At 46.3% G+C, this 24,412-nt stretch overlaps 2 protein-coding genes across 2 annotated transcripts in view; both read left to right on the forward strand.

Moving 5' to 3' along the window:
* The first annotated feature begins 10,988 nt into the window (after window positions 1-10,988).
* Window positions 10,989-12,991, forward strand: LOC126541840 (uncharacterized). Its single transcript, XM_055075612.2, has 3 exons — window positions 10,989-11,013; window positions 11,743-12,778; window positions 12,878-12,991. Coding segments are annotated over exons 1-3 (1,041 nt in total). The 5' UTR covers window positions 10,989-11,010; the 3' UTR covers window positions 12,880-12,991.
* A 328-nt stretch (window positions 12,992-13,319) lies between these two features.
* The window catches only part of LOC126541747 (uncharacterized), a 38,470-nt gene continuing 27,377 nt past the window's right edge, over window positions 13,320-24,412 (forward strand). The window contains exons 1-2 of the mRNA XM_072286873.1: window positions 13,320-13,371; window positions 21,959-22,062. Of these exons, the coding sequence (XP_072142974.1) occupies window positions 13,320-13,371; window positions 21,959-22,062 (156 nt within the window). The remainder of the gene's footprint in view (window positions 13,372-21,958; window positions 22,063-24,412) is intronic.

Consider the following 24,412-nt stretch of genomic DNA (forward strand, 5'->3'; position numbering starts at 1 on the left):
TCAGAAAAGCGCTTTTGCCTTTTAGATGTACTTTAATAGGCCGCGTCGGAGTTGAGGCCAAGCTAAAGCTTCCTGTTAAACTGACTGTCACCCGTTACATCGTCTTGTTCTTCCCTATAGCACACCACTTTTCGTGCGAAATTGGCAACTGGAAACAAGAGCCCCAAGGAGTTGAGAAATTAAACGATCTACAAAGGGAGAGAGCCATGCAACAGCCGAACGGTAAGTAAAGCGAAAATTAACAAATTTAACCGTTATTCGTAAAAATATTTGTGGTTGAAAATCTCCTTATTAAAAAGCAAGTAGAGAAAATACCGCCGGAAGTGGAGAATGATTCTGTGAGTTTCGGATGGCGCTTGTACAGTTATCTGTCGAGCAGCCCCACGTTGGCACTTCTGTGCTGTGCCTATGTGGGTCCATTTCTAACCTTCCGCGGTGTGCGCTGTACGTCTATTACCGCAACGTCCTGCGCTCTATGCGGTTTTGCGGGACTGGCGGCCACGCATCGTTACACGACTTCCCAAATAACAATACCAGTCGGTTTTGGCTCTTGGCAGAGCAGTAAACGATGGATCCAAAAGCACTGTGATATATACAGCAATATATATTGCTGTATAATTCTTCCAGAGCAAATTCAAAATACGCTACTATAGTCGGATCCAACCTAAGTCTTCAGTGAAGCCCCGCCCTGGTCCTCATAACCGCCACCCATTGTTCCTCCGCGAGGCTGCAAAGGAGGAGTAGATTTTAATGAATAGAAAGGAGGAGAGGTCGGCCTGGAGAGCGTGCCTCTAGCCTGCTACTCCTCACTATGGAAAGGGGAAGGGGGAAATACAGGGAAAGGTAGGTGGCGGGTGATTATGTTATGGTACAATGAGATACTATATAGACGTTGCCCTATATGCGGATGCGCACTGTAGACGCAATACACGTAAGAGCAATCTTGTCCATACAAAAAGTAATCTTGTCACAAAACGTCATTGCGCAAACACATTTCGCACTAACTGCACGTCTCACAGCTTCTAGAGGCGATCGTCTAAACCAGTCTCACTTAAAAAGTTCAAAAGTGATTTTGTGGCACGTTGGGCAGAGTGAACACTCCTCCACGCGCCCAAAAGCTTTTCTTCTGAAAAGGGGCGGGAGTACAAGCTGTCAACTGTAGATTTGAGTGTTCTTCGTTCGGCCGGATATTGAGGGCACACACAAAGTACGTGAGCTATTGTCTCGAGAGTGCGACAGACGCTACATTCAGGGTCCCGTATTTGTCCAATCTTGTGAAGGTATCGGTTGGTGTATGCCACACGCAGCCGTAATCAATGAATGAGTGTTTCCTGGCTTCTCCGCAACCGAAGTGGAAGGCGGAATTGTAATCCAGCGTCAAGTCTATGGAGGCGCTCTTGTCGATGTTCGGGGTCGTCTCAATGTCGCACCGTAGAAGCTTTAAGGGAGGTATGGAGCAAGGCGTTAATGTCATACCGGGAAAAATGAATTTTTATAATAGTTCCGTCAGTGTGCGCCTTTTTTGCTTCTACGTCAGCCTGTTCGTTTCCAGCTATTCCACAATGGCCAGGAATCCACTGCAGCACGATGGTATGCCCGGAATGAGACGCCTCAGCAAGCAGGGACATGATGTCATAAACTAGAGGACTACATGTGGTTCTGTCACTCATATAATTGCTGATGAGTTGCAGTGCTGGTTTTGAGTCACAGAACACTGTCCACTTCTCGAGACTCTGTTGCAGTATGCAGCGACCTGCTTCTCGAACTCTGGTCAACTCAGCTGCTGTAGACGACGTCCTGTGTCCTATCTTGAACCGTTGTGCGATCCCCTTTCCTGGCACCGAGTAGGCCACCGCGGAAGAGGTCTGTGTCACAGAACCATCTGCAAAAACATGTTCGTAATATCCACACATGTAAGCAATGTACGATAGCGCGAAATGCTTGAGCCCAGCAAGCGGCATCTTCGACTTCTTCGTTATTCCAGGGATTGAGAGTCTCACCGTTGGCGTTGCCATCGTCCAGAGTGGAACTTCGGGTATGTCATACAGTTGGAAGTCCGACGGCAACAAGTCTTGCTGCGACAACACGGATTCTCAGTAGGCGGACACAGGCCGTACAGGCTGCAAAGAATTCGTACGTCAAACTTGTCGTGTGGCCCAAATAACACTGTAACCACAAAAATAAAATTATTAGAACGTAATTTTATACGTTTTTCCTAGCCTGTTATAGTCGAATGGCTGAAGCCTAATTCTTTATTAGACTGAAATAAAATGTTTGCTTCACTGCAACTATTTTATGTCAAGTTTCACTTCAATTGGCAGTACAGTTTATGAATAAAACGTGTTCAACACTGTACCGCATGTACCGCAGTGTTCAACTGTACCGCAGATTTTGAGGAGTGAAGTGCTCAAACTCCATACACTCTGTGTGTGCTGCACACCTCATTGCTTCTGCCCATGAAAAGATTCTTCAAGAGCAGCAGACGCTCCGGACGAATCAAGTACGACGCCATTTTAAAAAGGCCGCATGATGACGATTTTCTTGCTTCTGTGATTGGCAGGCGGAGTAACACATCCCGCGTCTTCCCTGTGCCTTAGCTGACAACTGCTGTTTTGTTTTTGTCTTCTGCTGCAGTAATGTTTATTTCAAACGTTCGCTTGCTTGTTCTTGGCAGTGTTCTTTCTGCGCTTCTTTCCTGCGCGAGTCCATTTGACGTGGTTCCTTGTTTGCCAAGTCAAGTAGAGGTGTATCTCACAGGCGTACCTATGAGATACACGTTATTTCGTCTCACTTTTGCGGGTTTACGCGTCCTTGTAACGAATTCTGGGCGTTATTCACATTCGTACTAGTAAAGGTACCCTCCGCCCTCATTTTCAAAGAAAACTTACCTTGGCGTGCCCCCCCCCCCCCCCCCCGGAAGTAGTCCTGGGTACGTGTCTGCTTCAGCATTCTCAATGCAGTTATCACCACGATTCCAAACTTTCTACACAACTGGGACGCGCAACCGCACCAAAATCATGCGCCTCCATGGAAACAGTGGCCCGTCCGCGGGAGCCAAGGAGAAAGAGCTTGCAGGGCGCAGAGAGCGAAATTGGCGCGCGAGGAGAATTCTAGTGTTCCTGTATATGCTCCCGTAGGGAGCAGAGTTGCGCAAAACTTTTCCGGCAACGCTCGCACCACTATTCGCCAAGAGTTACCACCTGGTGTAAAATGACTTCAAATGTTCAACAGCACCGCTGCGAAGTAAACTTTACGTGTGTGACGCCTACTCGCCGTTACCCCAGTTTCAACGACATTGCAATAAATGGACCGCCGAGCGTGCGTTGCGTTCATCGACTCAGGGTTGTAGGTACGTTATTCGTCGATATTAAGTCAAAGACCATGCTGAAGTGATACGAAAAACACATATTCACACTTGTATTTCCGTATGACGGGGTGCAGCGCACCAAACTGCACAAACCGCACGGAAAATGGCACGCGGGCGGGTGGACGTGAGCTGGCGACTAGAATGGTTACATCGTATTAGCCGAGTGCGGCCGGCAACTAAACGGACCAGGATGTGCGGGATGCGTTCACCTTATTTAAAGAGGAGAGTTTTGCCTTCTTTACACTAAAGCAACATTTATCTCAAGTAACATTCCCGTTAACGCTGCGATGCATGCGGGTGGCATGAAAGGTTGTTCACTTGTACTATTTTTTGAGTATACGTGAAGCGCGACAAAGACATGGACAACGAATGAACGACACCTCTGTGTCACGCGGCACGTATACGCCAAGATTGTTAACTTGCAACTCGCCCAAATGGCTGTCTTGCTTGTACAATCGTTCTGACTATGCGGCTCTAGAAGAGTGTGTTCAAAATGGAGTATATACTAGCGTGTACAAATTTCCCGATCCACCCTGGTTCTTCCCTCCTGTCTTTTTCTTAAATTTTTTGTCGGCGTTCTCATTTTTGATTGATGTGCTAGTGTTCACATTTTGCAGTAGGCGAAAACCTCGCGCGCTCTCGCTTACAAGAGAGGTGTGATAGCTTCAGCATTTATCGCCCGCAATATCTTGCTTGTTCGATCGGCCTTAGTCGACGTCCGCCATGTAAAATTATGCCTGTATGTTTAGTAAGCGCTTTGTTATAGCAAGTTGACCCGAGCAGTATGAAAAGAACAAGCAAACAAGCAATTAATAATAACTTCGCAGGTTTGCCATCGTGACGTGATTAGCGCCATAAAAATAACCTGTTGTCACTATTAATAGCTTTTCGCCTTTCGAGTTGCTTTGAATTCTTCCCCCCAAGGCTTCAAGAACCAGCACTCTTGCCCGTCTGCCAGCATGCAGCCATTGCTCATCCATTCCCTTGTACGAAATAAATTTAATCTATACGCTCGTCGATCTTTATTCTTTTTCCACTTGAATATTTGCTGATTCGAAGGTAGCTGGTAAGTTCGTGGTATGAGGGAATCGTAAAAATAAGCTTCGGATAAAATGTGTGCACGTGAGCTTTTGAAATGCGTTTATATCTACGTGCCGGCGCTGAACATATCGAAAACGTGTAGCTGCTGTGAACGACGGTTGGTGATAAATAACGCACTGTTAACGGTCCCGGACATAACTGCAGCCACGATAGTTCTCTTGGCAACGATTATTATTCGGCGGGTTTCGGCAGCCAAAATGCACTCACCTAATTGCCCACTTTGCCTGCGTGAAGTTTTCTTTAAACACCCTTTAAGATACGTTTTTGCATTCCGGCCTCGGTGGGAAAACTTCATATGTATACTGGAAGACATTGCACTGCTTTTTGTTGCAAGGTACAGCGCGTTTGCATGTGAACTTTTGAGGTGTTCGAGCCACGGGCCTAGTAAGGATTTTATTTCGGGGGATCGAGGGGGGTCCTACCCCCTGTATATTCTTTCGAGCGTGTGTTTGTACACGTGTGGGTATATATGTACCGTCGTGAGCAAAAGTGGAGAGATCATGGTTCCTCTCCAACGGGGTGTTAGTTTTATTTGAGCAGCGTCACGCAGGTTTGCTGAAATTAGATGACAATAGTGTCTTAGTCAGTTTATGCGTCCAACATTTTACAGCCGCCACCAAGCGAACGTGTTTAAAGAGGGTGAATTTTATCAGCTGCGACGTTTCACTGTCATAACGGCTGCATTCCCGGCTTCCATCGTTAGTGATCAGCTGCGTCTGGCCGCGCAATGACGTGTTGTTTTAAAGAAAATATACTAGCTGGCGTGAAAATTCGCCGCTAGAACCGAGCACAGTCCGTTTGGACACTACCCGCGAAAATGGATTAACCTTGCAGCCTCTGGGTGTGTGGACCGGTGAGTAAAAAAGCAATGCTTCACATTTTCAAATTTTACTGCGTGCGAGGCGGATCAAACAGATTGCAGTAGTCATTTCTTAAAACTGAAAAATAATATTTATAAGATCATTGCTCTTCAAAGAGGATTCAAACAAAGATCTTGTTATTGTTATTATTGTCCCTCGACGTACAAGGTAACAGTGAATGTGTCACCCCTCACAAGGTATGTTTCTGAACACTTTACCTAGAACCGTGAGTTGTTTATTTGCTTGACTAACTTTTGTTTCGCCATTGCGTGCTTGCATGTTTGTCGTGGTTTCATCATTTCTCTTTTCAGAAAGACGGACAAAAGAGATAATATCGGTCTGCAAGCTGCCCACGCCAACCCATAAGAAGCTCAACAGTCACCATAATGATAACAGGTCCTCTTGAACTATATGACTCACCATGAAGTGTTTGCAAGTTTACCAGATAGAGGGGTGTGTGCATCTGGAAAGCAGCAGTGTAGAGTTTTGTACCGAACAGAGTGGCAATGCTAAAATTTTACATACAAGCTTGCCGAGCCATACTTGGCAAGCTGGGAGATAACCCCACGGTCGTCGGTCCTGACGCTGTGAAGCCGCCCAACGACGTGAGATCCAATATTTCCATACACCGGATGCCACGCAATGTGCATCCCACCTACAACGAGGGACGAAGACGAGCCAGGGGTAAAGCTCTGCTCACCAGCGCCCGCTTGAACAAGAATAGAACATGCTTCGTAGACGCTACTTCATACGCTCAAGAAGAAGCCTTCTCCTCAGTGGTCATCGACTGTTATTCCAAAGTCCTCAGCTGCGCTACCATCCGCACTTCTAGTTCCAGCGTTGCAGAGGAGGTTGCTATTGCTCTTGCCTTGACGGACAGTGTACATGACACGATTTATTCAGATTCCAAGGCCGCTGTCAGGGCCTTTCAAATGGGAATGGTCGCTCCCCACGCCCTACGTATAATCGAAAATGCTAAAAAGATCGAACATTACGCATTGGTCTGGTTCCCTGGGCACGTTGGAACCATTGGGGGTGCCTCGCTAAACCCCAACGAGGAGGTGCACTCGGCTGCACGAGGTTTGACCGTGCGCCGGGTAACGCGTCCTCTCCTGGACGACCCGAGGCTCTCTGCTCGTACAATGAGATCTGCAAACATAATTATCTATCAAGAAGACTCCTGCCTTTCCCGCACTCCTCGCTGTGCAGGGCCCAGGCAGTCACTCTCAGACTTCTGCAACCAAGCACTTACCCGAGCCCCGCGGCGCTGCACACAATGTATCCCGCATGGTTTCCAAGCCCGGACTGCCTTTGTGCGGTGGTTATGCGGACTTCGAGCATGTCCTGTGGGACTGCGCCTCTGCCGGTCTTTCTTTCACCCAAGAGGAAATAATGAAGCTCATTAGGGCCCAGGACCAGACCTCTCAAATTCTGGCACTCCGGAGGGCTCGCGAGAGGACCATCAGGTTTCACCTGATGGTGCCCGACTGGGCCTAGCCAGGTGACGTTGAGTTCGCTCGCCTCTATTGCGGACCAAATAAAGTTGTTTCATTCACTCACTTACAAGATTACTTGCATTTAAGGGCGTTTCATGACAACCGGAGAAGTAACATGTTCAGTGCCAACTTGTTTCTTTTCGAGTCATCATAGCCATTGCGATCAGAAGAGAAACAATGTAGCAAGCTTGTACTTGCTAATTCACTATGTCATCTGCTCTTTGCAAATTAGTTTGCAGGCATTACCACAAAGTATCACGTGCTTCCTCACAACGTTATTTTTGAACGTGAAAATGCAAATTAACTCGAAACCTTAAAAAACGCTCGATGCAATTTTGAAGAAATTACACTTCATGATGACTGAAACCCTGGCCGTCGCTCTTCTGTTTATTATTCTAGCTTTTATTTAAAGTACCATCAGGGCCCTATGACATTAAAACGGGCAATGGTTACAAATTAGTAGAGTAAAGCAAGCACACATAAAGGTACAGTGAGTTCTGGTAATGTAATTACTCTTCTGAGTATAGAGTGTTAGCTAATGCTTTCCCAAAAATGTTGCTGTTGGTGATGGCTGCCATACTTGGGGGAAGGTGGTTTCATTCTTGAGATGTACGGAGGATGAAAGATTGAAAGAAAGACTTCTTTTAAAATGAATAAACTCCTACCTTACTGTGATGATCAACGCGGTTTGAAATGTACTCAGGTCACAGTATGAAGTCGTCGTGAAGTGTGGTGTCATGGAAACCTTTATGAAATAGCAAAATACTGGTGACATTGCGGCTGTTATCTAGTGGAATAAGTGCTAGGTTACGTTTTTATCGAGATATTCGTGGTACAGTTATAATGAGACAGAATGAAACTAGTGGAGTGAAGTCATAAGATTAATGCTGCTAGGATCCCATATTAAAGATGCATACTCTGGTTTGAAGCGCATTATTCTTGTAAAGTAGTGGTTTTCAAGTAGACGGTGCTTCGGAAAAGTTGTGCCATAAGTACACGAGCATCTGATTAGTATTGTTAATGACGCATTTTATATTAATGGTCTAATTTAGGTTATTTGTAATGTGTACAACCAGATTTCTATATGACATGATGAAATCTAACAGGGCGTTGTTCAACTGGTAAAGACTAGGATTAAAATTAGATCTGAATACGCGCATTATTTTACTACTACAAAGCATCCCATGAAGAGATGTTTTAAGGGTTTCGGAGGACAATCTCCCTACTGTCATCCAGTTGTAAAGTTTAGACGTAGTTGAAGGGAGGGACTTTCCATCGCTGGCTACCAGTTGTACGGGTAGTCAGCGGTGTAGTCGTGCTTGAAATATGTGGTAGCTGGCCCATGCCGTCGTCCAACTCACCCACGCTTGGGACGTGGTTGTAGGGAGGAACTTGCTCTCATCAAAAACTAGGAGTACGGGATTTATTTGCAGTATTTACATTACGACAGGATGTACATTTCAACAGTCTGGCATGACTCCCAAATGAAGCACGCAAGACGAGGCACACAGCACAAAGCATACGAGCACAAAACACACAGCAAGCAGCCGCAAAACTGCTGCTTAAAAAACCTCAGTCCTCTCTAGATCCCTTGGTGAGGAAAAATGGCTGTCTAACCTTCATCCGATAGGACCATTCACAGTCGCTGGAGGCGTAGTCGACCCGCCTTTGAGGGTGAGTGCTCACACACTCACATACGCACTTCGGATTCCCAGAACCCACCAAGTTGAGTGGGTCCTTGTAGACAGGTGGTCACGCTTGACCCCAGCGGGCACCTCTTCATTCCAGAGCTGACTTCTCAGGTAGCCGCCACAACTTTAAGCAGACTGAGACGAATTCTGGAGCCCGCGAAAACGCAGCGTAAAACACCCTTTTTCAGCAGCTCTCTTGCTGCAAGTAGACCATGAAGGCGACAGTAAATCAAGTAACAATACTCTGTCCGCCGAACGTGGCTAGACTTGCTTGCGCCGTCGACTCTTCGAAGGAGGCGCATGGTTGATTAACTTTGCTGTGGTCTCCACTTCTCCGAAGGTGGTGCGTGGTCGGTTAACTTTGCTGGCGTCCCCAGTTCTCCTACGATACGCATCGTTGGCTCTCCAAAGCCCCTCGTCACAGCAGCCGGGAAGGGTTCGAAGGTCGCTTCACCGAAGGACGCCACCCCCGCAGGCCGATCGTAACAACGTGCGACATGTTCCTAAAGTTATGGTCCTCCGGAAATTATCGCTCGAGAATATCGTCCCTGATTACAACTTTGCTTTATGTGCGTCTTTTATGCTCACAGTACTTATAGACATCTAGAGAAAGTGTTGTAAGCAGATCTTCCACGGGCTGCATTGTCGCATTATTACCGTTATGTCGCTAAGTTTACATTTCCGTTGGAATGTTGCGTTAGTAACTTCTCTCTCTTTCTTTTAATCAATAATACTGTTTACCCCTCTGGCCTTGTTAATTACACTACTTCACTCAACACAATCTGTGTGATTTATTCTTTGTTATTATATTATGTTATGTTTTTTTTTCCCTAGTGAATCGTGAACCAAATAATTCTTTTGCATCTCGGTTGCACTTTACATTGTAGTTTGTAAGCTGATACTGTTTCATAGATGTCATATATTCTATGTATTTTCTACGCACTGCCCCCCTTAGTCAATGCCTCACTTTGAGGCCTGTAAGGTCTTTAAAAAAGTGACTGCTCGCAAAATGTAGCCTGTGCAGCTTCGTCAAGAGCAGTGTACATGCTTTGTGCGCGTTGGCTGGTCTGCCTTTCACTTGCCTTCCGCGGGGCGTTGAACGCTTGCGCCCTGAAAGCTAGGATAGCAAAGAGGTTTTCTGCCTTCGTTTGCGGAGTGTTCTGTGAAGTACAACCATCGCTCGTGTTCAAATATGTGTTCGAGAACCCGACAGCCACGTATCGCGTCCGCATTCTTATAACTGGCATAATTACTGTGCGCAACGCGTGCATTGAGTACGCAATGCATACGAGAGATAAATCCATCAACATGCAAATGTTGAGCAAGCAACGCGCCTATACAGTTTCTGTAGGTATTTTGTGCCTGGGCGCCTTGGAGCAACTTAGAGTTCACCAGCCATGCGCTGTTCTAGGGCATTCGCCATATCCGCGTCACTACCACTCACGGCCGGCCAGGTGCACGCGTCGTCTGATTAGGCACTATTGAAAGGCTGCTAATGGAATGATAGACAATTACCAGCCCTGCGAGTTTGCCTAGATTAATAGTATACGCTATGCACTTATAGACAATTTAGCCCAAGTCAACTTTCTCCCAAGTGGCCTTAAACGCTTCTTATCGAATTCCTAAAATGCCACTGGACGTTAAAATACACAACTTTGGAAATACTTTGCAGTAAAACTAACTTCAATGCGCTCAGCAAAAGTACAGGGCAGTCAAAGATAGCCTTTGATCCCCTTGGCAGTGACCGCGGTCTATCTTGAATGCCTTGCCGTGCGAAGGGTACGTCGGAGCGGGGTGGGGTTCGCAACGCTGCGCTAATTGGACATCACCGTGGTGTACATTTCACCGTTGAGTCTGGGCGTTGGCATAGGCGCCACTACTTCCAATTTTGCAGCTTGTGATGCGCCAAACTTTGAGGCTATACCTCAGCATACAGTTCAGTTCAGATTGTCTTATCCATTTCCTGTAGTACACTGCACTAGATAGCTGAGCGCGGCTATTCTCGCACCTAGTGACACGAAAGAACATATACTTTCGCACTTATTTCGATGCAAATCACACAGACTCAGAGGGTCGAACAAAGGTGATCTTCGCGTTGGCACGTGCGAGTTCGTCGGCAAACTGAATAAGTAATTGAGCACTTCTAGATGGCATACCGGTTTTACTCCATCACATACTATTGCGCGGCGGAACACAGTGGTAAAAAGTGCAGTAAAAAATATGTAGATTGCGTGCTCACTACGTAAAGAAAAGTAAGAACTAGGCAGGTATAAAAAATATGGAAGCTCCTTAGCATTACTTGTGGTGCATGCTGGCTCCCTTAAGCGACGATGGAGAGGGTATTGATGATCTCAAAATGGGCGTTGTGTTTCCCTCGCCTACAGTCAAAGCCAGTTTATAACTTGTTCTCGAAGCCAACTACCAGGTATAAAAGCAGGCTCGAAAGCGGACCCAGTTAGAAGCATCTGCTCCTCCGACGGATTAGGAACACCACAATGGTAAGCCACCGGTGACCTCTTCACTCTCACGAGGCGATGTTACGCCGACATTTATGAATGCGTTGCTTTAAAAAGCACCGCTTGCTTAGAGCTAGAGTTACCATGATTTCGTAGGTTTACTAAAGATGCTGTTCGTTAAACTCATACCAAATATAGCCGCTGTTAATAATTGGACGGTAATTCAGAAGCACACAATCATTTTCAGCAATATATTTTTTCTGAAAGCGAAGGTATTATTCACGTAAGCGATGTTTAGGCTCCAGGCCTAGCGGAAGCCGTTTCGCTGTTCAGTAGACCGCGCCTGAGCTACCTGCAACGAGATCTGACAGCATTCCCTATCGTAACTTGCAGTGAATCTGCACCAAGAATTTGAAGTAAAAAATAATTCCTGTTCATGCAAGACATAAATTAGAAACGCACGCTCACCGAATAAATTTGCGTCAGGAATACTTCTGAGACGTCATGTCATTTACTTCCCCGCCACGGTGGGTTAGTGGCTAGGTTGTTGAGCAAGAGGTGGCGGGATAAACCCCGGCCGCGGCATATGCATTTAGATGCGGGTGGAGGGAAAGCAACAACACCCGTGTCCCTCGCATTGGGGGGAGAATAATGATCTCCTGGTGGCGAAAATTAATCCGAGGTCCCCGACTACGGCGTGGCTCATAATGAACTCGTGGTTCTGGCTTGTAAAATCCGAGAATTTATTTGAAATATCCTTTTCCTTTGCAGCTGCGTGCCTGCATCGTCCTCGCCTTGGCCACCAGCGCCTTTGCTGGTCACGTTGGTCACGCTGCCGGTGGCTACACCCTCGCCAGCAACCTCGGCTACGGCCTTGGCTATGGCAGCCTCGGTTATTCTGGTCTTGGATACGGTGGCCTTGGTCTGTCCCATTATGGCCTGTCCCACGGAGTTGGCTACTCCGGCCTGACCGGCTACGGTGCTGGCTACGGATACGGATACGCCCCCGCCGCCAGCTACGCCGTCGCTGCTCCAGCTGTTACTCGCACGGTCTCCACCTACCACGCTGCTCCAGCTGTGACCGCTGTCCACGCCGCTCCAGCCGTGACCGCTGTGCACGCCGCCCCAGCTGTCACCTACGCTGCTGCCCCAGCTGTCACCAGGGTGGTCCAGGCCGCTCCAGTTGTCCAGACCTACGCTGCTGCCCCAGCTGTCACCAGGGTGGTCCAGTCCGCTCCAGCTGTCACCTACGCCGCTGCTCCAGCTGTGACCAGGGTCGTCCAGTCCGCCCCAGCTGTCACCAGGGTGGTCCAGTCTGCTCCAGTTGTCCAGACCTACGCCGCCGCCCCAGCTGTGACCAGGGTGGTCCAGTCCACTCCAGTTGTCCAGACCTACGCCGCCGCCCCAGCTGTCACCAAGGTTGTCCACTCCGCTCCAGTGGTCGCCAGCTACGCCGCTGCCCCAGCCGTGACTGCTGTCCACGCTGCCCCAGCCGTCGCCACCTACGGCGTTTCCCACGTTGCCCACGCTGCCCCAGCCGTCGCTACCTACGGAGTTGCCCACGTTGCCCACGCTGCCCCAGCCGTCGCCACCTACGGTGTTTCCCACGTTGCCCACGCTGCCCCAGCCGTTGCTACCTACGGCGTTGCTCATGCTGCCCCAGCCTACTACGGCTACGGTGTTGGCTCCCTCGGCTACGGTGCCGGCAGCTACGGTTACGGCCACGGGCTCCTCGGCTACGGCCTGAACTACGGCTACGGCCTTGGCTCTCCTCTCAGCTACTCCACCCTCCTCCGCAAGAAGAAGTGTAAGTTCCGCTGGATTATCTGTAGCGAACAATTCCATCGGGCATCGGTCTGTTCTAGATGTGCGCAGCGCTAACCTGTATTTTTTGTTCTCGTTCCAGAAATGCTCTTTCTCTTGAGTCTTGGACCAGAAAGAAACCCCACAGTCATGGACAACCAGATTTTCTGGTTTCAATGATGTATAGTCATTGTTATGGTAGAATAAACTGTTTGTCTGACAATTTTCTTTCATGACTGGTGTACCACCTTCGAAGACATGATCGTATCCTTAAAAAAATTATTGAGATCCATTCCACCGTAGGAACAAGCTAACGTTAATACTTAATTCCAATGGCAGATTCGGAGTGGCCGACGAACTCTGGGGCACTCACGCTGCAGCATTTGGCAGGAGGTGCTAGGGCACATCCGCTACCTCAAGCGCTCATAATTCCTCGCGTTCTCTCGTCGTTGTCCTGTCTAACCTAGCGTGAGGGAATGGGTATATGCTTCTTTGTAATTGGTAGTGTGCCGTGATGTCGTGAAAACTGGTCATACGATCTTCCCATGCCCAGACGTTTGCAGTGCCCCGCGGGGGCTCTTCCTCCGATGCTGCTCGGTGAGTCAGGCCTCGAGCAACGCCTTACAACAGACTCTTACAGAAACCCCGGACTCATGCACGCCATGTATCCAGACATGTACACTACAAACAGATGCACATCGTGTGGCGAGGTTGCCACACTAAATCACATGTTATGGGAGTGTCGGGACCTAACAAACAAGTCGGGCAGTGCCGACCCCTCCGTCTCTTCCACCGCCAGCCTCCGGTCACGCTGGATGACCGCACTGCTCAGCTCTGACCTGACAGCACAACTCTGGGCCATCCAGCAAGCCGAGGAAGCCGCTTCGAGACAGGGTCTCGGAACCGCGTCCGCGGCGGGTGCCCAGACCCACTAAAAAGACGCCGGACTCAAATCTTGTTGATGTGAAATAAAAGTTTGCCCTCTCTCTCTCTCTCGTCGTGTTCAGCCTTTCTGGCTTAAACTCGCGCTCGCGTGGTGTTTAGAAGGTTCGAGTTTCTTTTTACCCTCCTGAACTCTAATGTAACTCGCACCTAGCGTAAACCTGCTTCTCTCGACCGCCGTGATTGTGTGTAGAAAACGTCAGAGATACAGCGAAGCCTGCGATCAGTTTGGTGGCAATACATCGAGACAGCCTGAAGTACCTTCGCAACTACATTTAATGAACAGTAAAGGCTGTTAAAAGGCGAACTTGTGAAAAGGAGCCATAGGTACCGCCTCATTCGAATACTGGCGAATGAAGTCGTCGACAAAACGCGCAACTTTGTGATCTGGTTGTGATCGATTATCTAAATTGTCAACGATGCATTGGCTTTGGATATCACCTTTACTTTCTGTGTTTTATTTGTTTTCTGCGCATATAAATCATGCTCGTTCGCAAATAAAGATTAATCTTAAGTAGCCCGCTTCGCACTTTTCTGCCCTTTTCCTACATTCGCACGCTACGTAATACCGCCGTTATCAGAAGTGTCGAAGTGGAAAAGCGTAGATATATGGCATGAGAGAGATCGGAAGAGACTGCAAGTGTGTGTGCTATACCTTTTCCTTTTGTTTAGCTGCGCCAATTTTTTATTTCCTTTGTCAGCACAATTCTAACCCTTGTTCTAAATTGCTCAATGCTTACAACGAAGGCGCCAAATAAAACAACGGACGAAGGAAGAAGACACGAGACACCACGTAGGCGCACTAAGAACTGAGCGTTTTATTTCTTGACACAGGAATAAATAGCTGCTGTCAAGGATCAAAACTACAAGAAGAAACAGGGCCATCATTCGCATCGCACACGGAACCACAATACAGAACATCTTCTAAGTACCGTTCCCGCGATACCGCTCCCATGGTGTCTCGTCTCTCCTTCCTTCGTCCGCTGTTTTATGCATAACGAACTCGCCCACCAGCACGTGCTCAACGAGGCGACCATTACTTCTAGAAGAAATCAAAATACTTAACTGAATAATAACACAATTACGTTGAATAGCCTTTCTAGGTAATAATTTAGGGCACACATTTCAATCCTCCAATTTCAACTAGTAAACATGCAAGGCATACTTTTGACGCATCGACGCCGGTGCAATCTCGGAGGCCACGAGTAAGACAAGCCAAGCCATCGCGGAGGAGTTCGTTGGCTTCCTTATTTACGCAAAGGACGGAGCCTGGTGACAACGGCGGGTCAGCCTGAATCAGCTGCGTGTGTGACGCATCGTGTTCGGTGGCACGTGCTTCTCCAGCGCAATGGGCTTTCTTCGCGTCCAAGCGTGCAAGCTGATTTCTTCTCATCATCATCATCATCATCATCATCATCATCATCATCATCATCATCATCATCATCACCATCACCATCACCATCATCATCATCATCATCATCATCGGTACCTACTTACGCCCACTGCCAGGCAAATGCCTCTCCCATACTCCTCCAACTACACCGGTCTTGTACTAATTGTGGCCATGTCGTCCCTAAAAACGTCTTAACCTCATCCGCCCACCCAACTTTCTGCTGCCCCTGCTGCGCTTTCATTCCCTTGGAATCCAGTCCGTAACCCTTAGTGATAATCGGTTGTCTCCACCTGTTCATTACATGTCCTGCCCATTCCCGTTTCTTTTTCTTGATTTCAACTCAGATGTCATTGACTCGCGTTTGTTCCCTCCCCCAATCAGCTCTTTTCTTATCCCTTAACGTTACACCCATCATTCTTCTTTCCATAGCACGTTGCGTCTTCCTCAATTTGAGTAGAACCCATTTCGTAAGCCTCCAGCTTTCTGCCGCGTACGTGAGTACTGGTAAGACACAGCTGTTATACACTGTTCTCTTGAGGGATCATGGCAACCTACTGTTCATGATCTCAGAATGCCTACGAAACGCACCCCAGCCCATTCTTATTCTTCTGATTATTTCAGTCTCATGATCCGGATTCGCGGTCACTACCTGTCCTAAGTAGATGTATTCCCTTACCACGTCCAGTGCCTCGCTACCTATCGTAAACTGCTGTTCTCTTCCGAGACTGTTAAACATTACTTTAGTTTTCTGCAGACTAATTTTCTTCTACCGCGTCTCAATTTCTCCGTTTTCAAGGCACTGCAGCTGGGACAACTAGAAACCTGAACGGCTATCCCAGCATAGGAGCAGATGGCAGCTATCGTAGACAGTCACGTTTGTGTGCATAGTCGTGTGTCGCGTGTGCAGAAGATTGTTCTATTATGTATATTAGGTTTCATTATATTTTTGTCACATCCGCGTTACCCTGGGCCGGAAACTCGCCTTCTTGTATTCATGTTTATTGTGCTGCACGCCATTGAGCACACTGCAGCTAATGGCAATATTGGATTGAACCACGTAATGAACATAACAAAGTTTTTTTTCTTCCCCTCTTACACTTCCTCTTAAGAAGGTTGTTCTTGTTTTTTTTTTCTTTTTAATGCGGCTTCGGGGGCTGATCATGCACCAAAGTGGAGCTGTTGTCCAAAGAAGTGAAATTACAGTGTCCAATACAGGTGCGCACGTTCACGGGACACTGCGGTTTGATCGCCCCACCATGATACCCAAACTTCACTTCTGACGCTCATTACCATGAAAAGTCAATGCTTATGAGCTGTTGAGTCAAGATTTGGGTGACATGTGGAATTTCAAATATTAAGAGATTTCCGGCTATCATCTTTTCTCGAAGAATCCTTCGCGAAGGCAACCATAAAAAAAGATGTCAGAAGAGGCCTTAACTCAAACTGCATTAGTGTTTCCGATCACTGAAGCACTGGAAACTTAACTTAAGACAACTCGGCAAATCGGTTTCATTAATTAAACTTGCAACACGAAAGGGACGTCAACGCAATTGCCCATATGACAAAAAATCTTGTAAGCTACATTAGTTCGTGAGAGCCAGTCGTAGTGTTGGGCTTATCATAAGTTAATGCGGTCGAGGAATGGTAAAAATCACTTGACACCACAAAATTTCGTGAATTCGGTCCAAGAAGATCTAGCAGTGGATCCCATGTGATGTTGGAACAAAATGTAAAAAAATAGTGAGCAGAATAATCCATTGAAGCACATAACCTTCTTTTCGTGAATTTACGCTTATCCGATTCGTTATATTCGAAGCAATAACAACACTTCAGAGATGGAGGTGTAAATTATCAAAAACCATGTGCGGTATATTGTCAAATTGGTTTAGCCGATGTGCTTCCGTTCTAGTAATATCATTATCCGTCTGCGACTAGCCAAACATTTTCTGCCCCGTGCATTTCGCCAGTCTCGCACGCTACGTCACAGAACAGCGACAACACCCCTTCTCTACACTGAGTTGAATGGTGTGTTTTTTTTTAAATCAAATCAGTTTGTTTTCATCTCAAGGATGAGGGCAGGCTCGGGATAAAAGTGACAATAGTCACTTGAAGGGAACCCGAGCAACCCTGATACATGGAATGCATTGAGGACAGACGAACAAAATTCGTTCATAGCAAGAAGGGGTTAATATTTTACGTCGTAATACACATAGATTCATCATGAACTGAAAATATAGATATACAGATTCATTTACGGTTAAATTACACAGTATAATACATGAAGACAAATTCCAATATACACGGAAAGTTTAGTTAGTGCTAAATAATGTTGCGTTGATTTCATGATAAAAGGGCTTCCCTAATAACACGTATGCCACATTCTTCAATTATTATCTTTTTTTTAATTAATTTGTTTAATAAAACAGGAACATTGAAGCGAAGCCTTTGTCTGCCAAAGTGTGTTCTGCACAATCTAATGATCCAGTGTTGTTGGTGACGAGTAGGGTATGGGATAGTGTATGGTTTAAGCTGAAAAATATCCAAAAATATCCAAAGAAACCCCTTCTCTACACTGAGTTGAACGGTGTTTGGTCACCTCGTTCGGCTGTTACATGGTTTCACGCTTGATTGCAGGAAATACTCCTCAATTGAAAGTACACCAGGGTAGCCCATACCTAGATTCATCTCGCTGCACTGGAGACACGTAAAGGAAACGCAGCTGGTAAAGCCGATCAGTTGTTCCCCCTTCGATGCCATTTCGCGGTCAATGAACGATATAGCCCGGCTGCCGCGGAATCGACAAATGTGTCGCTAAAGCTTTAAGAAGTGAAGTGCTTCCTTTTGTTTTCAAATCTATTTGAACCAAAGCTTATAAAACACTTTTCCATTGTGTAGCGTGCAATAGTTCACTGGCATGGCGTTTATATTCAATTAAATGTGGCTATGCAGCCCCTTTAAAAAATCATGCAGAAATCATTCAAGATGATTATGTAATTAAGAGAAAGGCCTTGTTATTCCGCTGAGTCATCCGTGGATCACTTAGATGCAACGGATAAACCAGCAAGACAATTAGGACATGTTGCTTAAGGTGTTAAGGATTTTTTGATGATACATGCATGAATTTGCACTTGCGACCTGATATGCGTGCATACTTCCATGCTGACCTGCAACATGCCCGCGCTGGCAGGCTGAAAACGCATCCACGGCTCCGCCAACGCTACTGCTCAGATTTGGTGTACACAGTGTCAATAAATATATTCGGTTCTGTCCCGCTTGTCAACAGCGGAAGACCTTTCACCATAAACCCGCTAAGCCTTTACCATGTCCCGCCAGCCTTTATGAACGCACTGGCATCGATCGTTACGGACTGGATCCGTGCTGTGTTGCTGGAAATCGCTGGATAATTCTCGCAATTGAACACCTTACGCGATACGCAGAAACAGGTTTACACCCTGCGGCTGGTGCTCGTGAGGCCACTTTTTCATATTGCATCATTTCATTCTCCATCATGGTGGACCACGGGAACTGCGAGTGATCGAGGCCGTGTGTTTTTGTCCAACGTGAACCAACAGCCCGCCCGCTCATGCAGTATTATTCATCGAAGATATACTGCCCAATGCCCTCAAACTAATGGTCTCCGGTTACATTTCAACCGCACGCTTGGAGACATGCTCGTGATACACATTGATTCTGATCATTCGAATTTACACTTCGCCTCTTCTTTGTTACTTGTGCATTTAACAGCACGACACCGTTAACTACAGGCTTTTCACTGTTCTTTCGTTGATCAAACCCTGAATCATCCTCCACGCTTTACGCAATTTTACCGTACTGTACGGACGCCTCCGAATTCATTACAATTTCTGATGACACACAGCGTACAGAAAAGCGTCGGCTACTGGCCCGGTCGCTCACTTCCGACCGCCAACAGTGCTTCTTCCAACAGTCCTCCATAAAGCTCGCCGCGCCAACGACCTTCCCGTACGTACAGAGTTTTGCCGTATAATCCGTCGTCTGGCTCACACTACAATTCCACTCCCCTGGCTTCATTCCCAAATTTGCTGCCGAGTATGACGGGCAATACTGCCTCATCGAGGGCCGGTCTCCAGTCACTTATGTCATTGAGTCAGTCAACCATCCTCGGACAAGCGCCTTCCCATTCACCCCACCGTCTTTGTCTAATTTGCTCTGTGTCGCACGGACGTGTAAGCCAAGATGGTTAACTTACCAACTCGCCCAATTGGCTGTCTTCCTTGCACGATTGTTCTGACTATGCGGCTCTAGAACCGTGTGTTCAAAGCGGAGTAAATACTAGGGCATACAATTTTCCCGCTCCACCCAGGTTTTTCCATCCTGTCTTTTTCTTGAATTTTTTATAGGCACATTTATTTTTCATGTAACGTTGATTGATGTGCTAGTGTTCATTGTTTTGCAGTAAGCGAAAACCTCGCTCGCTCCCGCTTACAAGAGAGGTGTGATAGCTGCAGCATTTACTGCCCGCAAGATCTTGCCTGTTCGATCGGCCCTAGTCGACGTGAGCAATCTAAAATTATACCTGAATGTTTATTAAGTGCTGTGTTTTATCCAGTTGACCCGATTAGAATGAAAAGATCAAGCAAAATGTGTGATAATAAAGTCGGCAACGTATGAATAATACATCGCAAGTTTGCTATATTGACGTGATTAGTGAAATAAAATAACCTGCTGTCACCCTTAATAGCGTTTCGCCTTCGAGTTGCTTTGAATTCTTCCCCCCAAGGCTCTGAGGAACAGCACTCGTGCCCTTCTGCCAGCGTGCAGCCTTTGGTTATCCATTCCCTTCTACGAAATAAATTTCATCTAGACGCTCGTTCATCTTTAATCTTTTTCCACTTGAATGTTTGCTGCTACGAAGCAGCCGGTAAGTCTGCGGTATGAGGGAATCGTAAAAATAAGCTTCGGATAAAATGTGCGCACGTGAGCGTTTGAAATGCGTTTAAATTTACGTGCCGACACTGAACATAGCGAAAACGTGTAGCTGCTGTCAACTACGGTTAGGGTTAAATAACGCTTTGTTAACGATCCCTGACCAAACTGCTGGCACGATGGTTCTCTTGGCAACGATCATTATTCGGTAGGTTTCGGCACCCAAAATGCGCTCCCATAACTGTCCACTTCACCTGTGTGAGTTTTTCTTTAAACACCCTTTAAAACATCTCTTGCCTTACGGTCTCGGTGAGAAAACTTCATATGTATGCTACAAAACATTGCATCACTTTTTCTTGCAAAGTACAGCGCGTTTGCACGTGAACTTTTGAGCTGTTCAAGCCACGGGCCTATTCAGTCAGTCAGTCCAGAACTTAATTGAGGTCCTGACGAGTGTTAAGCCGTTGGAGATCCCAGGCGGGGAGCTCCTCAGGCCGAAACCGTAGGCGACATCAAAGTTGGGACGGGAACGTGGTGACGCTCCGCCAGTTCTTGGGCCCTCTGGACGGTCCGGCATTTTGAGGGCTTCTTCCCATTCGAGCTCCCTTGAGAGAGGGCTCCTTGGTAACGCAGTAAATTACCATAGCATGTGTGAGAGTAAGCAATAAAGTAATGGGCAGTCTGGGCAATTTGCCGGGATGTCTCAGTTGTAGTGACTTAACACGCCTTGTGACGGATACGAGTCCGTTTGTACCATTCGAAGTAAGGATTTTATTTCGGAGGATCGAAGGGGTCCTACCCTTTATACGTTCGTTCGTGCGTGTATTTGTATACCTGTGTGTATATATGTACAGTCGTGAGCAAAAGTGGAGAGACCACGGTCCCGGCCGCGCGAGCAGCTGTGAGGCCGCTACGCGGTACTGCTAACTCGCGCCGCTCGCTCGCTTCGAGAGGGCCCCGAGTGAAGACAAACTTCACCCCCACTTTCGCGCGGGCGCTTATCTCGCTTGATAAAGTTCTTGTGCACCGTTCGATTAATCTGCTGCTGAAAGTGCGTGTAAAGCCAGGCCCCGCACACTCTCAAGTTCCAGCGACCGCCACAGACGGCGAAAAATCAACCGCGGTGCGTTCCAGCCTGAAGCGCGCAAGGGGAGCTACTGTAATTTCCTCGCGTACTTTAATTCGCATTTTTTTCTGCTATGGGGGCGCGCAACGCGGATAAATATTTGATCTATAAATGTACATATAATATCAAAAACACAGTTAACATGTCAGTTTCTTACAAAATAAGTTGACAGTTGTTTTAATGCACTTTTATTAAGATTTATGTTTCATTACTTGAATAAAACTTCGCGATCTCACTGACGTTTGATATGCAGCAGCCCTCTGGTATCGATCGCAGTACGTGCCGTTTCTCGATTCAAATTGTACGGCGGTAATCTTTGCGAACGAAGTGGTCGTTTCCTTTGAGCAGCATCACGCAGGTTTGTTTTAATTAGGCGACAATAATATCTCAGTCCGTTTATGCGTCCAACATTCGACAACCGCCGCCGAGCGAACGTGTTTAAAGACGATGAATTTTATCAGCTGCGACGTTTCACTGCCATATCGGCTGCATGCAAGGCTTCCGTCGTTAGTTGTCTGCCGCGTCTGGCCACGCAATGATGTGTTGCTTTTAAAAAAATGTGGTAGCTAGCGTAAAAATTCCCCGCTGCAACCGAGCACAGTCTGTTTGGAAACTATACCCGCGAAAATGGATAAACCTTGCGTGCACCGGTGAGTGTGTGTGTGTGTGTGTGTGTGTGTGTGTGTGTGTGTGTGTGTGTGTGTGTGCGCGCTTTTCTGTCATGGAGTGTCTTGTGCACTGTTCTTAGTCATGCAGAATCATAAATTCACCCGGACTCCCGCCATAGTGATTGAGGCTCTTTTTTTGTTCTACTACAGCCTGCAAGACGCTGCTCACATTTGTTCACCCCTTTGGACTCTATTGTTCCTCGACGTACAAGGCAACAGTGAATGTGCCACCACTGGGCCAGAATCCTCACAAGGTATGTTTCTGAACACTTCACGTAGAACCGTGAGTTGTTCATTGATTTGACTAACTTTTGTTTCGCAATTTTATGCTTGCATGTTTGTCATGGTTTCATCATTTCTCTTTTCAGAAAGACGGAAAAAAGAGATAATATTGGTCTGAAAGCTGCCCACGCAAAGCCGTAAGAAGCTCAGCAGTCACCATAATCACAACAGGTCCTCTTGAACCATGTGACTCACCATGACATGTTTGTAAGTTTACCAGATAGAGGGGTGTGAGCATCATGAAAGCAGCAGTCAACAGTTTTGTACGGTACAGAGCGGCAATTCTAAAATATTACATACAAGCTTCTTGCATTTAAGGGCGTTTTATGACAACCGGAGAAGCAGCATGTTGAGTGCCAACTTGTTTCTTTTCAAGTCGTTATAGCCGTGACGACGAGAAGAGAAACAATTAAGCAAGCTCCTATTTGCTAATACACAAAATGTCATCTCCTCTTTGCAAATCAGTTTCACGGGCATTACCACAAAGTATCACATGCTGCCTCACAATGTTAATTTGTTACTTGAGAATACAAATAATCTCTACACTTTCAAAAACGCTCAATGACATTTGAAGAAATTATACTTCATGAAGACTGAAACCCTGGCAGTCACTCTTCAGTATATTATTCTTTTATTCAAGGTACCCTCGGGACTATATGACTTTAAAACGGGGAATGGTTACAAATTAGTAGAGTAAAGCAAGCACACATACAAGACCAGTGTGTTCTTGTTACGTAAGGATTATTCTGTGTATACAATGTTAGCTAATGCTTTCCCAAAATGCTTACTATTGGTGATGGCTGCCATACTTGAGGGAAGGTGGTTTTATTCTTGAGATTGACGGAGGATGAATGATTCAAAGAAAGAATTCGTGTAACATGAATAAATCCCTAGCTTACTTTGATTACCAACGCGGTTTGAAATGTACTGAGGTTGCAGTATGATGTCCTCGTGAAGTGTGGTGTCATGGAAACTTTTATGAAATAGCAATATACTGGCGGATTTGCGGCAGTTAGCTAGTGAAGTATGTGCTAAGGTACTTTTTATTGATGTAGTCGTGGTACGGTTATAATCAAAAAGAATGAAACGAGTAGAGTGAAGTAATAAGACTAATGCTACTAGAATCCCATATTGGAGATGCATATTCAGGTTTTGAGCGTATTAGTCTTGTAATGCTGTGGTTTTGAAGCAGATGGTGCTTTGTAAAAGTGGCGCCGTAGGTACCCGAGCATCTGATCAGCATTGTTAATGACGTACTTTATATTAATGGTCTCATTTAAGTTACTTGTAATGTGTACACCCAGATATCCATATGACATGATGAAATCTAACAGAACGTTGTTCAGATGGAAAGGGCTAGGATTAGAATTCCATCTGGATACGCGCGTTATTTTACATGTGTTAATTACAAAAGGGTCATGTACAGTTTGCATGAAGTCAATAACCAGGCTAGCCCTGCACCGTAAGCGATAGCTAGAAAAGGAAAATAGATATAGCTGGCCAATTCTGCACTTCTCAAACAAGAAAAATCCCTAAAAACAAAATTTTGTTCTCATCAAACAGCAGATGACAAACCTGAGCAGTGTCTTTGCAAAAGCTTTTTGAAATATAGCCCGACTAGGTCTGGCTTAACATTGAGCCAATCAATAGTGGACGAGCAAGGGAAGCCTCAGAGAGGGAATTTGTCTTCGCCATGGGCCTCACAAATATGTTCGCTTGTTGAAGCGTTGGCTCCAGACTGAGGCATTCCTTGCTCACCTCTGTTATTCAATTGAAATGATCATCTCCTAGGGACCCCTTTGACTTGTTTGAATACACAACCCGAGATCTTTTTTCAACATGAAACCATAAATTAAATTTTCCAAGGATCCCAGAGCAATAATTGGCCATTTATGTTTAGTGTCCTTGTTTATTCACACAATATTTGCAAAGGTTCTTTTAATCACTGTTGTCTCCATAACCTTCCTCGCTTTCCTGCGAGTACTACCCTTGTGTTGAAGCCTTTCCTGCCGCACCTGCACAATTAATGTGCAGCAGAAATATCAAGAGCAGACAATGCGTGATATAAAATTTAGCATAACTTTTTTTTACTTCTATACTTGTTGCAACAGGGCGAATGTGTTATGAATAGAATGGGACATTGCATCTCGAGGTCATCTTGCGGAAAGTACATCCTTGCCGAGCATATTTTATGTTACTTTTTTATTATAGCTGAAATCGCTGAATGGAGACAAAAGACTATGAAACACGTCAAGCAGCACTGTGCACAAGTACTAGGGTAGCCTAGCATAATATCGTTGTCTTAAGCTTCGTTTTCCGTGT

This window comes from Dermacentor andersoni, chromosome 3 (assembly GCF_023375885.2).
Source record: "Dermacentor andersoni chromosome 3, qqDerAnde1_hic_scaffold, whole genome shotgun sequence".
NCBI lineage: Eukaryota > Metazoa > Arthropoda > Arachnida > Ixodida > Ixodidae > Dermacentor > Dermacentor andersoni.